Below are 14,494 nucleotides of genomic sequence, written 5' to 3' on the forward strand. Positions count from 1 at the left end.
ACAAGCTCTAGTGTTTCTCTATTTCGGGATTACTGTCTAGAAGTTATTTTATCCTATTAGTCTTGCTTTGCGCTGGAGTGAGAAGAGGTAGGTAGCCAGGCCCAGGAGTGGTGGGTTGGGACCCAACCTTGTCCAGCAGCTTCCCAAGGGACATCAGGGGCCAAAGGAAGATGTCACAGTGGACACAGACCAAAGTGATGCCTTCTTTCCTGTGGCCAGTGGTGGGGAGAGAGTTTGTTTCTTGCCTTTCTCCTGAATCCTCAAAGTTGATACTGATTTTTTGGCTTTAACTTTCAGAAAACAAAGATCATACAGTGAGAAAGGAGACCTGACCTCTGACCTCCAACGTTATTTATCATGACATATCTGAGGTGACCTGACCTCTGACATATGACATGACATTTTTGAGGTGGCTCCAAAAGTTTTTACTGATAGTATCAGCAATGAAGAACACTTGCTAGTGTCTTATGTAGTAGAGGTGCATAATAAATACAGGTTTTAATTGGCCTTGTAGTATTTACAGGGTGTTTTTTTTTTTTTAATCCTCACACAAGGATATGCTTAGAGAGGAAGAGGGAGTGGGGCGGAGAGAGAGAGAGAGAGAGAGGTGAGAGGTGAGAGAAACATCGATCGGTTGCCTCCCTTCCGTACCCATGCTGGGGATTGAGCCCACAACCTGGACTTGTGCCCTGACTGGGGATGAAATGCGAAACCTTTTTATTTTTAAAGTATTTATTTTTAGAGAGAGGGGAAGGATGGGAGAAAGAGGGAGGGAAACATTTCTGTGAGAGAGAAACATCAATTGGCTGCCTCTCACATGCACCCTGACCAGGGACAACCTATAACCCAGGCATGCGCCCTGACCGGGAATTGTACAGGTGACTTTTCTCTTTGCAGGACGACGCCCAACCCACTGAGCCACCTGGCCAAGGCTTTGCAGGGTTTTCATTCCTCAAACAGTGTTTATAACTGGGTTTCAGGTGGGCAGGTTTTCCTGTCCAGCAGCTGTGTGGGGCTTTCTGGGTCGCTCTGCTGGTGGGGACATTGCGTCTGGTACTCAAGTGGGAGGAGGGCACCAGGCCTTGAGCTGTGGTTTTTGGATGAAAAGTGGGTGATACTTGGTGAGAGTTTATTCAACAGAATGTTTCAGACTCCACATGAGTTCCTGGGTGTTGGAGGAGGGACTTGTGCTCAGTGAAAGGAAGATTAACAACTGTTTGTAATCACCTCTAGTTTATAAATTTTATCACATTGGTGACACCCTTGTGTCTTACCTGCTTATGTCCTGGAACTGCACCTGCTCTTTCTTAGGTGACAGCCCCACTCCAACATTGTTTGTAATTTCCCAGACTTGCTCTGGAAACTTTAAAAAGGAGATTTTTAAAGAGCTGTTTGGGGTTTTTTTGTTGATTTCCTCCTGCCACCGCCCCCACCCCCACCTTTCAGGAAAGGCATGACTGTTTGATGTAGAATAAGAGTGGCTTTAATGTGTTTATTTTTACAATTTAGGAATTGCATTTTTTAAAGGAAGCATTCAAAGTGTACATTATCATAAGTCATGTGCCATACCAGTGCATTAATAGTATTTATATTAACATGGGTAGTGGTTCAGTGACGTATAGAAAATAAGTTAAAAGTGATGTCTGTATAGAAAGAGATTAATCATTTTAGGGTCTTTTGTTTTAAACAGAATTTTTAAAATATTTTATTTTAGAAAGAGGGGAAGGGAGGGAGAGGGAGAGAAACATCAAGGTAAGGTTGCCTCTCATGCGCCTCCAACTGGAGACCTGGCCCACAACCCAGGCATGTGCCCTGACTGGGAATCGAACCAGCAACCCTTTGGTTTGCAGGCCGGTGCTCAATCCACTGAACCACACCACCGGGGCCATTTTAGGGTCTTGTTAGTTGGATGGCTTCTGCCTTAGGGTTACCATGTTAACTCGACATTTTTATCATAGCTATAGATTCTATCTAAAACATAATAAAGGCTCAATAAGAAATAGCTGATTCTAACACTAAGTGCTTGATGCACAAGAGCTTGTCTGGAGTTACTGACTTAGTGGTGGCTTTTCAGAATGTTTGAGAGCTGGTGTGGTACAGAGCCGGCAGATAGCTCCTTTGGAGGGTGGAGGTTTATAAGTTACCGTGCAGGTTAAGGCCAGCCTTCTTGGTCCTTTACTTCTGAATTTTAAGCTTGAATTCCACTTTCCCTTCAAAGGGATCATGGGGATTGTCAAAGGTCACGTGTTCTGCCAGGATCTTGCACACGATGTCAACTTCCGTGTTCCTGGGGATGTTGAGGAGCTTTGCGGCCACTAAAGGGTTGCTGTAGTGGGGCTGAAACAGAAGTGCAGAAAGAGGAGATGTGTCAGAAAGCTTGTGCTCTCTGTTCGTAAGACCCGCAGTGATCTGTGCACCAGCTCACGTGGGCTCTGCCCTGGGATTCACTGGGTAACTGTCTACCCACTTAAGAACTGGTCTGGAGGGGACAGACAATACAAATTCAGTATCAAATTATATTTGATGAAAATTAAAACTAAAACAGGAAAAGCAAGAGATTTAGAGGAAATGCTTTAAAATGGACATAGTTATCTAACAGGATTTGGGAGGCTGTTGAAAACTAAAACAATTAGATTTAATATTTATATTTTGTGTGAGAACAATATGCTTTCCGGTAGTTAGGATAACAGGGGGTTGGGAAACAGCCAGGGCATTAAAATGGTCAGGATAGGTTAAGTAATGCTTTGTTTCATTTTTATAGGTGAAATATATTTATGGTTTTCCTTTTTAATCATTGTTCAATTTGGGATGATTCAGTAGCTGTTGTCAGGAGAAAAGCGGAACACCTACCTGTGCTTTCTTCCCATAGTAAGGGAAATAGTGCAGACTGAAGGTGCCGTTGGGTGGGTAGTATTCCACCTGCAGAGGCTGCATGTCCTTGTGGTGTTGGTCCTGGGGGAGGAGAGGCCACTGTCTGAGTAAGGCAGCATCTGGGGGTATGGTTGCTGTGTGTGTGTCTGCATGTCTGAGTGCCTTTTTGTATGTGTGCATGCATGCACCGTGTGTGTGCATCGCTGTCAATGCATGTTCCTAAATCTGTGTGCATGTGTGTATCTGCATGTGTGCATTGTGTGTGTTGTGTGCGTGCACGTGTATGCACTGTGTAAGTGACACACAAATGCTTTGTGTGATTAGCATAAGCTAGGTCTAATCTTTATAATCCGTACTGAGGTCCTGTTAGGGGTATAATTTGTTAGTTGTACAACCACTGGTGACTTATCAAACTTGTATTTTTCACCATTTTAAGTCCTTGTAGGATAATAAAGATGAATAGAACCAAGAATGCTTGTTTAGTTGCACATGGGAATGAAGGCCAAGCCGATAAGGCTGTATGGGCTGGTTTGCCAGAGCCAACGCGATGTTGGAATGGCTTTCTGGGATCAGGATCTGCTTTCGGGGCCAGCGGATTGCCTGATGGATAGCTTGAGCTTCTCAAAGAGCAGATGATGGCTGCTTTGGTGTCTGTTAAAATCTCAAGTCAGCTACACAGATGTGGTTGAAATAGCTAAAAAAGGAAAAACAAAACAAGACAACCCCACGCCCCATGGAGAGGGGTAACAGGCTTTGAGTGTGGTGTTTCTGTGGAATACTGAAGTAGGTTGCCTATTGCTAATAACAGAGCCTTTGGCTAAAGGCACAATGGTGAAAACAAGCTTTGGAAAATAGTGAAGACAAATTTACATAGTTTTTCCCATGTTGTACTTAAAAACTAGTTTTGAGGAAAACTGGCATAAATGAATGCCAACTGTTTGCAGCTATATACATACACTTTATTAAACAACTATAGCTATTGGTAACCTGGTATGTTTTTGTAAATAAATGAATAAAAAAGAAAACAACAGTAGGAGTGTCTTGGTTTCTTCCAATTGCCAGCAAATACTTTGAAGTGTGTTAGTAATTAATACACTGTCCCAGATGCTTTTTGAAGCAAAATAATTTTTTTTTTTACTAGGTGTTTATCACCTGTAATAAAACTATTTTCAGCAGTGGTTCATGCGATTTGTGTATCTGGTTTGTTAGGCTGACCGTTGAGATGTTCTTAGGGGAAACCAGTGAAGTTATTCCCGTTGGCTTTCTAGCAATAACAAGATGGCTGCCAATGGTCACACTCACCATGAAGGCACAGTCCACCCTGGGGGCCGTTTTGTTGCTGGGAAGAAACCTGACGATCTGGAAGGGAAGGTATCCATGTGGCCTCTCCTGCTCGTCTGAGCATGGAGGGTCCTGTCTGAGCTGGGCACTGAGAGGGTCTGGGGATGGGGCAGGGGGAATGCTTCTTATTCTAATAAGTGGGTATTACCAACTCCTTCAAAGCCAGGAGCCTTGCCGCAGGGCTGTGGTCTTGGCCGCAGGCAGGTGGCAGACCCGGACAGGAGGGTCTAAGCTGTGGCTGCCACTTCCAGGCCCTCCACAGTGCACTGAACTAGGGCACAGCGTCTGCCTCCTGTGCAGCAGCTCCCCACACAGCCCACCTGGGCTGCTCCCAGTCCATGCCTTTCTCAGCCCCACGAAGCCCTGGCACTTGTGTGTGCCCACTTGTGCCCAGGGCCTGGTATAGCACCTGCCTCCCCCTCCCTACACCTGCCCCTGTGTGCACAGCCCTCCTATGCTGGATCAGTGTGAGCTGCCATCACACCTGCCAGGCAACTCTGACGAGGCCCCAGCAGGGATGTGCACAGCGCACAAATGGGTGGCTCCCTCTAGGCTTATTAGAATCCCCAGCCTCAGACCTCACCTGCTGGCGATCAGGGAGCTGTGTCCCCTCACCCCCTCACCCATCCAGATCCCACCCCTCCTCAGGTCTCTGCACACGCCCAGTCTAGATGGACTGGCCCTCCTGTGGTTTGTTTGCATTGACTCTGTACTCATGGTCTGCCTCCCTCTGTGCCTGGCCCTGGGCCCATCAGTGGATCCCTGACTCAGGTTGGGAACCTCTGCTCTGGGCGGTTCCCAGGTGTCCTCCCAGCACTCGTACATGGCTTCTTTCTAGGTGTTGTGCACACACAGCTGTCCTAGGCACTGAATAGCCCTGTGCTCTGCTGCTCAATGTCCAGGTCCTGCAGAGCATCAAGTAGATACCATGTCTGAATGGGTGGTTTTCATTTGTATTTGAGTGAAGTAATCAGCTTTATGAGCCAATCTAATGGGTGCAGAGCAAGGTGGGAGTCTGACCTGCCACCTCTGGAACCCTGGACAGGAGGGTGTGAGTGGTCACAGGAGGTCTAAACACCCTGACCCTCCATCCCACCGGCATCTCCAAAGGAACCTCAAGCTGGATCTCTGACCTCCAATCCCTTTATACTCACCCTGTTCATTTTAATAATAAAACACGGCTTTCCTTCCTCAAAGCCAAAGTTGGGGTCCACCAGGCCCGAGCAGTTCTGCAGCATGTCTGTGGTGAACTTGCAGGAGAACTTGGTGTGGTTAGGGGCACTGAAGCTTTCCTGGATGAAGACCTTCTCGGAGGTGCAGTTGATGTTGTCCTCCTGGGCCACTGGCGAGTAGCCTGTGGCACAGACACACCTATGGGCCCCTTCTTCCAACTGCACCGCCCCAGAGCTCTTAGAGGGCCGCAAAGCCCATGCCCTCGGAAAGTTTTCTTAGAAAAGGGAAAATAAAGCGTGTGGAAGAGTTTTACACCTTACCTGCCAGGAAGTCGTGGAGGGTGTGCACTAGGTCCGTCCAGGTCCTGTTATCAGAGACATTGTAGGAAATGTCCAGACCTTCCTCCCCATATACATCTGGCCTCAAGGTCACCCCTGGAAAGAGCATGACACTTACTAGTTTTCCTCAGATGTTCTTCATGTCCAATCTGTTTGCTGTAGAGTTGGTTAGTTGCATCAGAGCTGTCCTGGCTGGTGGAGGCCAAGTGGGCTGCTGCGGTACCAGCTGGGCCCAGGTCTTCAAGGGCTGCCAGGTGAGGAGCCTGTGGCCAGACGTGCTCCGTCCCAGCAGCTCAGTGAGGGCCCTGCCCTCCGGCCTGGGAGCTGTGTGGTCAGAACGAAGCCTCTCTGGGCTCAGGGTACGGTGCTTGACTGAAGGTAAGGAGGGCTCTTCCTGCGCTCGAGGCCTGAACCAATGCTACGCGGGTGGCCACACTTGTTGCAGGTGACAGCTCATCCAGGGCCAGCTGGGTTTCCAAGTAAATTTGTATATGAATGCATATTTGAAAAATCTTCACTGGTTTTGATTAAGTACAAATGGATGCTAACAGCCTATTAATTGTTAAAAGAAAGTGTACAAGTACAGGAAGTAGAAGTGACAGCCTCAGTTTTCCTGATCTCAAGTCTACTGCGCATCCTTAGGAAACTTGTTTCTATGAACACGAAGACGTAGACAGGTGTGTGGATATCACATGCTTCTTCATGTAAGTGGGAGCACACTTTCCATACTCCATGTGCCCGTTGTAATCAACTTGCCCTGGCATTTCATATCAACTCACCTCTTTCTTTCCATGAATACCACATCGTGTTTTGTTGTGTGAATGTTTTATGACTTATTTAGCCAGTTCCCTGATTGATGCAGGTTCGTCGGCAGCCGTCCGTCTTGAGAGATGATGGTGTAGCTTCTTAAGAGTCTATCTGCACCGCCGAGAATGGCTGTGCAGTCCGACTCGGGAGTGACACGGTATCTGTCTCCTCCCGTGTTGAATCGACATCTTGCGATGACGCTGGAGTGTCCTCTCCAGTGAAGCTGAAGCTACAGAGCCTGGGCGGGGTGATATGGAGGGTCTGCTGTTGCCCATGCAGCAGACCCCCCCTCTCTTCGCAGCTGAAGGGTCCAAGGGAAAGACGGAGTCAATACAGCTTGGCTTCAGGTGCGCCGCAGGAGTTGCCGGTGTTGACTACAACGTCAAACCGCCTTAGGGACTCCGGCTCCGGATTTTCTGTCGGGGTTTACTCCCTTAGCCTTTCCCCTGAAGAGGTATGCCGCAAGGCAGCGGAGGTTTTTTGGAGTCAGAGTTTTCCTTCTCTGATGTGCCCTGACTGGAAGATCGAACCAGCGATACTTAGCTCGCAGGCCGACGCTCAATCCACTGAGCCAAACCAGCCAGAGATGCAGGTTACTTTTTAAGTAAGTAAGATAGGGCTGTTTTATGGATGTTGTGAAAGTAACAGCTGTACCTGGTTTAAAATAAAACCTTCAGAAAGGTCTAAATGAAAAAAAAAGAAAGAAAAAGAAAGCTTTTCACTCCTTCCTCTCAACGATTCACTCTCAGGATGACCTCGGGTTCCCATACAACTTGCTCATCAGCTTTAGGTAGCAACTGTCGCCTGTTCCGCTGCCTCCTCCCGTGACCAAGGGAACACGCCTCGCCCCGCCTTCCACCCTCGGGGTTTGAGCAGGTTGTATTATGGTTATGTTTCCAAGTTTGTAATATATTACATTCTGTTCTGAAATGAGAATGAAATCCTCCATGTTTTACCTGTTGGTTGATTCTAAAAGCTGACACCCAATAAATAAAGCATTTTGGTGTTATTATTTATAAATGGATTCACTGAAGATCCCAGCAGAATGGCTGGACCCTCTCTAAGCTCACCTGCTAGAGAACGTCTGAGGCGGCTTCTCTTAAAAACATTTGAATTTTCTTTTCCTTTATGTTGCTGTTGGATGTTTCTGGGGCTATTATTTTCCTTGGAAAATATTAATGATGCATGGGTGATGAACGTTCTGTATAACTGTTCAGGAAAATGCCTTTTCTTCCTCTGTTTCTTCATTCCTTTCTCTACCCTTCCTCCTATTTTTGTTGTTGTTGTTGTTATTGTTGCTGTTCGTTTGTTTGTTTGTAGGCACCTTTGCTTAATGAGCTGGGTGTGGAAGTCTTAGTTCCAATCACCTTCGCCAGGACTGTGGAGGCAAGGCCTCACTATGTCAGGCCCCAGAGTCTTGTCAGGAATGACTCACGAGGTGCCAACTCAGGAGCAGAGAGCCGAGGCTCAGCCCACCATCCGAGCCACCTCGATCCCTCAGAACAGCAGAGTAACTGCACCGAGAATAGGAGTCTGGGTGCTCTGAATTGAATTTGCTGTTATGGAAGTAACGCCTCAGTGCTGGTGGACATGAGGGGAAAACAGAAGCTCTTTCCCACCTCCCAACCCTTCATTCCTAATCTCAGTAGGAACAGTTTTTATATATACCCAGAAGTGTCTTTTGTGCGTATATACGCATACAAAGACAGTGATAAAAAGACTCCATTACAAAAAAACTGTTTCAATAATTGCAGCTAAAGCCAAAGTCAGATTTTATAATCTGGAGTCATCTTCCCTATAAAAGAAGCCAAGGGGCCATCCACACCTGGGTGTATCCCCCAAAGCTCTGCGGCCGCTGGTGGTGGTGACAGAGGCCCCTCTAGGCCTGCTGGGTGCCCCCGGGGCTTTGCTCCTGGAGGGTTTATGATCTGATTGAACAGCTCAGGGACTGAGTATTGCCCCCACCCACATAGAGGCTGGGGCTGAAGTGTCTCCCCCGTTACCTGGTGACTTGAGCCGGTCTTGGTAGTCAGGCGTATATGGGTCGAGCGTACACATCAGTGAATAGATGCTCAGAGCAAAGAGTCCGGTCACCACCACATAGAAGGCCACGTAGTAGAGGCTGATCCACACTGCAGGGAGAGGCCGGTCAGATGCAACTGACACCCTTCTTCATTGCAGTAGGATACACAATGGAAAACCCACCATTTCAACCATCTTAAAGGGAAAACTCAGTGGTGTTTAATATATGCACATACAACGTTATGCAATCATGACCTCTCTAGTTCCAGAACATTCTCATCACTCCAAAGAAACTTCATACCCCCTGGCTTAAAGTCTTTTTAAAAAAATTAAAGATTTTAGGAACATAGCAATAAACTGCTATTCTCAAATCTAAGCCTGGAACTTTGGGGCCAATCCTCAGATGTTCTCACCTTGTGAGTGCCTGGTGCCAGGGGGTATTAGAGCTGAAATGGGCCTTTGGGGTCACCTGGTGAGGGAAGTAAGCCCTGGCCAGAAGCCTGGGAAGGACCTGGGTCCTGGGAGCCTGCTGGTAGGTGGTCCTCTGCCTCCCCTCTCAGAACTGCCCTTCCTTCCCTTCCTTGCCAGGACGTACCCCACCGGGACAGGGTTCGGCCCAACAACTGCCCGGTGTCTGGGTTCCAGCAGTAGCGCTGGAACTCCTCCATCCGCTGGCCGCATGACTTCTTCTCCTGCAACGCTGCCATCGTCCCTGCTTCTGGGGGCCCCTCCTGCAGAACAGGAGTGCTCCCCACATCCAGACTGAGAAGAGAGAATTTCTCCTCTGGGTTTTATAGTCTCCTTCAGAGGTCAAAGGCACCGTGGGGAGAGTTCCAGGGAAAGCCCCACAGCGTTGTTATCAGACCCTGGCTATCCAAACACCGGTGCGGGGGCTCCTTGAGCTCTGCTGGTCCTTCTGCTATCAGGTGCCCTCCGCCTCCTCCCCTGGGCAAATCAGGGCTGGTCACCTCTTTTTAACACGTCCTCCTTTGGGAATGCCCTTGGCCTGTAACTTTGTTAAGATAATGACTAAGGAGAAATACTTTTTTGCATAAACAGCCACCTGTTCAGCTCTGCCCCTTTCTCTCACTTCCTCCAGGAGCAAAGACAAGGTCAGCAAGAGGACAAGCCTGGACCCAGACGCTCACCGGCTGCTCAGACATTTCCTGGTCTGAGATGGTGGGGAACAGGTGACCGACATCATGATATTGCTATTGCTGGGGCTCTACGAGCGGCTCCAGATGCTGTCATTCCTAGTATTTATAACTCACTGGAGAGAATACATCTCACATCGTGGAAACAGGGCTGGACTCTTAAAGGGGCTAGAAGTTTTGTTACAGAGGAGAGGGTTCAGAGGGTTCCCAGGTCCCTTCACCTCCAGTTGCTCCTGATGCTGTTTCAGCAATGAGAATAATGTGCCCTGAGATCTGTTGTTGGGGGGGCTGGGGCCTTTTAGGACATTTTTACATTTATGGGGGAATTCACAGCTATACAGTCTAGAGTTATTCTCAAAATTGAATGCACACCACACCCCAGGCATCTAACTGAAATGTAGATTCTGACTTAGGGGGACCCAATTGGCCATACTTGTGGCTTCAGAACTGCAGCAATGTCCAGGTGGGGACACTTGGCCTGGAGGACCATTGGAGTCACCTGGAGTACCTCAAAAACTCTTGACGCTTGTCTCACCCCCGAATTAGTGGGTGAGCCAAGTAGCCAGGTGATCTGAGCTTCCAGAGAGCTACAAGCCACGCCCACCCCCCAATTAATCTTGATGTATGATCAGAGTCACTGGCCCTGAGGCCTTGGTGGTTAGAGACATAGCTGGGGAATGATCTCTGCAGTTGAAAGGGCAATGCCAGGCAAATATAATGTGCCACAGAGTCCTCTCCACAAACATTTTCATCAAAATCCAATTAAAATAATGGGTATTATACACAAAAATCTGGAATTTTATTTATTTTCACATCTAGGTTTTCCCTCTAAGGGACCCATGTAGCCAAATAAGAAGAATAACAAAACCCTTTAGCTATTATTCTGCCTATTTTCTTTAAGATTATGCAGAGTTTTTTCAGCAGAATGAGCACCCTAAAATTCAGATGGAATTGAACTATTTTAGTAGGACACCTACTTTTCTACTGGACCAATTCTATGTATTTTCCTTAACACTGTTCCCATTCACAACTTTGGAACTTTAGGGCAATAGAAGCGGAGTGTGGTGTCAGGTTTCAGTCTACTTGCCCACACCTGTGGGGTCTGGGACTCTCACTGCTGGGGCCTTAAGATCAGTGTAGCAACTGCTGACCACAGAATAAATGCTGCCTTTGTCTGTGAAGAGCATAGAGATGCTCTTTTGTTTTTAAGATTATTTATTTATTTATTTACTTTTAGAGAGAGGGGAAGGGAAGGAGAAAGAGAGGGAGAGAAACATCAATCTGCTGCCTCTCACACACTCCCAACTGGAGACCTTGCCCACAACCCAGGCATGTGCCTTGACTGGGAATCGAACTGGTGACCTTTTGGTTTACAGGCCAGCACTCAGTCCACGGAGTCACACCAGCCAGGGTAAGATGCTCTTGAAATGAGAAAAATAATGAACTCTTTCTTGGAAGTTTTTGAACTGAATCTTCCTCATAGTCTCTGAATTCCCCAAAGCATGAAAGCATGTACTGAACTGCACATACATTATCAAAATGACCTTTTCTGGACATGTGCCTATAGGCAGGAGAGGCAGGCGGGGGGATGCTGGTAGAGGGCAGCTTCCCCATGTCATGCGCTGAACACATAGGACAAATGCCCCATAAAGAGTGAGCTCCAAACAAAGTGAGGCGCACAATGGCAGGTCCCAGCTGGGAAGCTTAGACTTCTATCCCAACCTGGCAGTAATGAAGTAGAGTCCAAATCCTTTCCCCTGTTTGAGTGGAGTCAGAAATAGCCAGCTAAAACTGAAGGATTAAATAACAGGAAAATGTTACATTTCAGTTGATAATTACTCATTATACCAAGAACCAGGAAGATTTCAAAATGAATTAAAACAAGAAAGTCAACGAATGCCAATGTCAAGGTGATAGAAATGTTGGAGTTACCTGACAGGTTTTTTAAGCAGCCCTAATAAAATTGCTTCAATGAGCAATTATGAACATGCTTGAAACAAATGAAAAACTAGAAAGCCTCAGCAAAGAAATAGAACATTTAAGGAAAGAAATAGAAGATATAAAGAAGAATCAAATGGAAATTTTAGATTAAAAACTACAAAAACCAGAATGAAAAGCTCAAAGAATGGGTTCAACAGCAGAAGGGAGGGGACAGGGGAAAGAACCACTGATGTAGAAGAAAAAAACAATAGAAACAACCTAATCTGAACAATAGAGAGAAAGTAAACTTGGAAAAAAAAATTTACAGAGCCTCAGGAATCCCAGTGACTGGAATAAAAAATCTAACATTTGTGTCATCAGAGTCCTGGAAGGAGAGAAGTGAGAGGCCAAGGCTAAGAACTACTCAAGGAATAAACAGAGTGAACCCCGAACAGGATAACCATGCCCCCCCAATCCACACCAAGATGCATTATAATTAAACTTTTCAGAATTAAAGACACACACAAAATCTAGGCAGCAGCCAGAGAAAAATCATTTGAATGACAGCTGATTTCTCATCAGAAACCAGAGGCCAGAAGGAAGTTATGCAATATTTTTTAAATGCTGAAAGAAAAGGACTGTCAGCCTAGAATCACAAGTCTAGTAAAAATATACTTCAAGAATGAAGACAGAATCAAGGCATTCTCAAATAAAAAAGAAGATGATTTTTCACCAGCAAACTTACCCTGAAGAATAGCTAACGGGAACTCTCAAAACAGAAAGACATGTTAAAGAAATTTTGGAACATCAGAAAGGAAAAAAATAATAGTAAGCTAAATCTGAATAAATACTATAAACATTTCTTTCCTATTCTTTTTCTTTTCTTTTTTTAGGATTTTATTTATTTTTAGAGAGAAAGGAAGGGAGGGAGAGAAGGAGAGAAATGTTGACGTGTGAAAGAAACATCTTGTACACACCAGAACCAGGGACCAACCCGCAACTCAGGCATGTGTCCTGACTGGGAATTGAACCAGTGACCTTTCTATTTGCAGGATGATGCTCAACCAACTGAGCTATGTCAGTCAGGGCTAGGCTTTACTTTTATTCTTCAGTTTTCCTAATTATTTTTTTTAAGTATGTTTTATTAATTATGTTGTTACAGTTGTCCCAATTTCTTTTCCCTTTGCTCCCCTCTTCCCAATACCCCCCTTCCCTCCAGCAATCCCAACCTCTTTAGTTCATGTCCATGGGTCATGCATATAAGTTCTTTGGCTTCACCATTTCCGATATTATTCTTAACTTGCCCCTGTCTATTTTGTACAAACAAATTATGCTTCTTAATCCATGCACCATTTCCCCATTTCTCCTTCTTCCCCCTCCCAGCTGATAACCCTCCAAATGATCTCCATACCTATGTTTCTGTTCCTATTCTGGTTTGCTTAGTTAGATTTTGTTTTTATTTTTTAGATTCAGTTGTTGACAGTTGTGAGTTTGTTGTCATTTTAATGTTCATACTTCTGATCTTCGTTTTCTTAAATAAGTCCCTTTAACATTTTACATAATAATGTCTTGATGATGATGAACTCCTTTAGCTTTACCTTGTCTGGGGAGCACTTTATCTGCCCTTCCATTCTAAATGCTAGCTTTGCTGGATAGAGTAATCTTAGTTATATGTCCTTGCTTTTCACCACTTTGAATACTTCTTGCCAGTCTCTTCTTGCTTGCAAAGTTTCTTTTGAGAAATCAGCTGATAGTCTTACAGGCACCCCTTTGTAGATAACTAACCACTTTTCTCTTGCTGCTTTTAAGATTCTCTCTATCTTTAACCTTTGGCATATTAATTATGATGTGTCTTGGTGTGGTCCTCTTTGGGTCTAGCTTGTTTGGGACTCTCTGTGCTTCCTAGACTTGTATGTCTATTTTCTTCACCAAATTTGGGAAATTTTTCTTCATTTTTTTCACATAAGCTTTTGACTTCTTGCTCTTTCTCTTCTCCTTCTGGCACCCCTATGATTCTGATGTTAGCATGTTTAAAGTTGTCCCAGAAGTTTCTAAGCCTCTCCTCATCTTTTTCAATTCTTGTTTCCTCATTCTGTACTGGTTGACTGTTTTTTTCTTCTTTATGTTCCAAACCATTTATTTGAACCCTGGCTTCCTTCCCTTCACCATTGGTTTTGTGTGGATTTTCCTCCATTTCATTTAGCATAGCCTTCACTTCTTCCCTTATGCGTTTGCCATACTTAAGCATATCTGTCAAGTCTGTGAGCATCTTTGCCAGCAGTGTTTTGAACTCTACATCTGTTAAGTTGGCTATCTCCTTATCTGTGAAGTTGGCTATCTCCTCGTTGCTTAGTTCTCCCACTGGAATTTTGATCCATTCCCTCTTTTGGGCCACACTTCTCTATCTCCTCATCTTGACAAGTTCCTGTGTTTGTTTGCCTCTCTGTCTCAAGTAGAGCTCTTGCACCTGTTACATTATAAGGGGCAGAGCCTTAGGTATTCATCAGTACAGGGTGACCCATTTTACCACGTTGTGGCACTGTATGTGGGGGAGGGGTCTGAGAGGGAACAATGCCTCTTACTCAGCACTTGCCCCTTTTCCAGGCCCTTCTCCCACTTCCATATGGGACTGGCGCCTCTCTAGCTGCTGCCATGGCTGTTGTTCCCAGAGTGGTTGGGTTTGCAGACGTTCTAGGATCATGGGACCCTTTAAGCAAATGGGCTCTGCTGAGAGATCGGCAGTTTCTGCCTCCATCCCAATCCCCACTGGTTTGCACAGTGAGAAGCAATAAGGCTTTATTTTCCCCGGTGCTGGAATCGTGAGCTGTGAGGTCTTATCTTGTGCTGGGAGAGCTCCCCAGGTGTCCC

General features: G+C 45.8%; 1 protein-coding gene across 2 annotated transcripts; it reads right to left on the minus strand.

Annotated features, from left to right (window-relative positions):
* Positions 1 to 1,680: 1,680 nt before the first annotated feature.
* ATP4B (ATPase H+/K+ transporting subunit beta) lies at positions 1,681 to 9,259 on the minus strand. Of its 2 annotated transcripts, none has more exons than XM_090258381.1 (7): positions 9,148 to 9,259; positions 8,534 to 8,662; positions 5,706 to 5,819; positions 5,367 to 5,566; positions 4,174 to 4,230; positions 2,851 to 2,952; positions 1,681 to 2,337 (listed from the first exon to the last, which is right to left on the minus strand). In XM_090258381.1, the coding sequence occupies exons 1-7, from the start codon at positions 9,257 to 9,259 to the stop codon at positions 2,176 to 2,178; spliced, it is 876 nt and encodes a 291-aa protein (XP_090114507.1). In that variant the 3' UTR covers positions 1,681 to 2,175. The 2 variants fall into 2 exon arrangements, with proteins under 2 accessions (XP_090114507.1, XP_090114506.1); XM_090258380.1 differs by having other exon boundaries at positions 2,851 to 2,970; positions 4,168 to 4,230.
* Positions 9,260 to 14,494: the final 5,235 nt, after the last annotated feature.

The sequence above is a fragment of the Furipterus horrens genome, unplaced genomic scaffold (assembly GCF_987537825.1).
Source record: "Furipterus horrens unplaced genomic scaffold, mFurHor1.1.pri manual_scaffold_12, whole genome shotgun sequence".
Lineage (NCBI taxonomy): Eukaryota > Metazoa > Chordata > Mammalia > Chiroptera > Furipteridae > Furipterus > Furipterus horrens.

Bases quoted from the DNA above. Each gene is read 5' to 3' on its own strand.
- ATP4B (XM_090258380.1), bottom strand. From the start codon at position 9,259: ATGGCAGCGTTGCAGGAGAAGAAGTCATGCGGCCAGCGGATGGAGGAG. The intron at 5,820-8,533 runs GTAACGGGGGAG...TGCTCTTTCCAG, and splicing joins AGACCGGCTCAAGTCACCAG to GGGTGACCTTGAGGCCAGAT. The intron at 2,338-2,850 runs GTAGGTGTTCCG...CTTCTGTTTCAG, and splicing joins ACTATGGGAAGAAAGCACAG to CCCCACTACAGCAACCCTTT.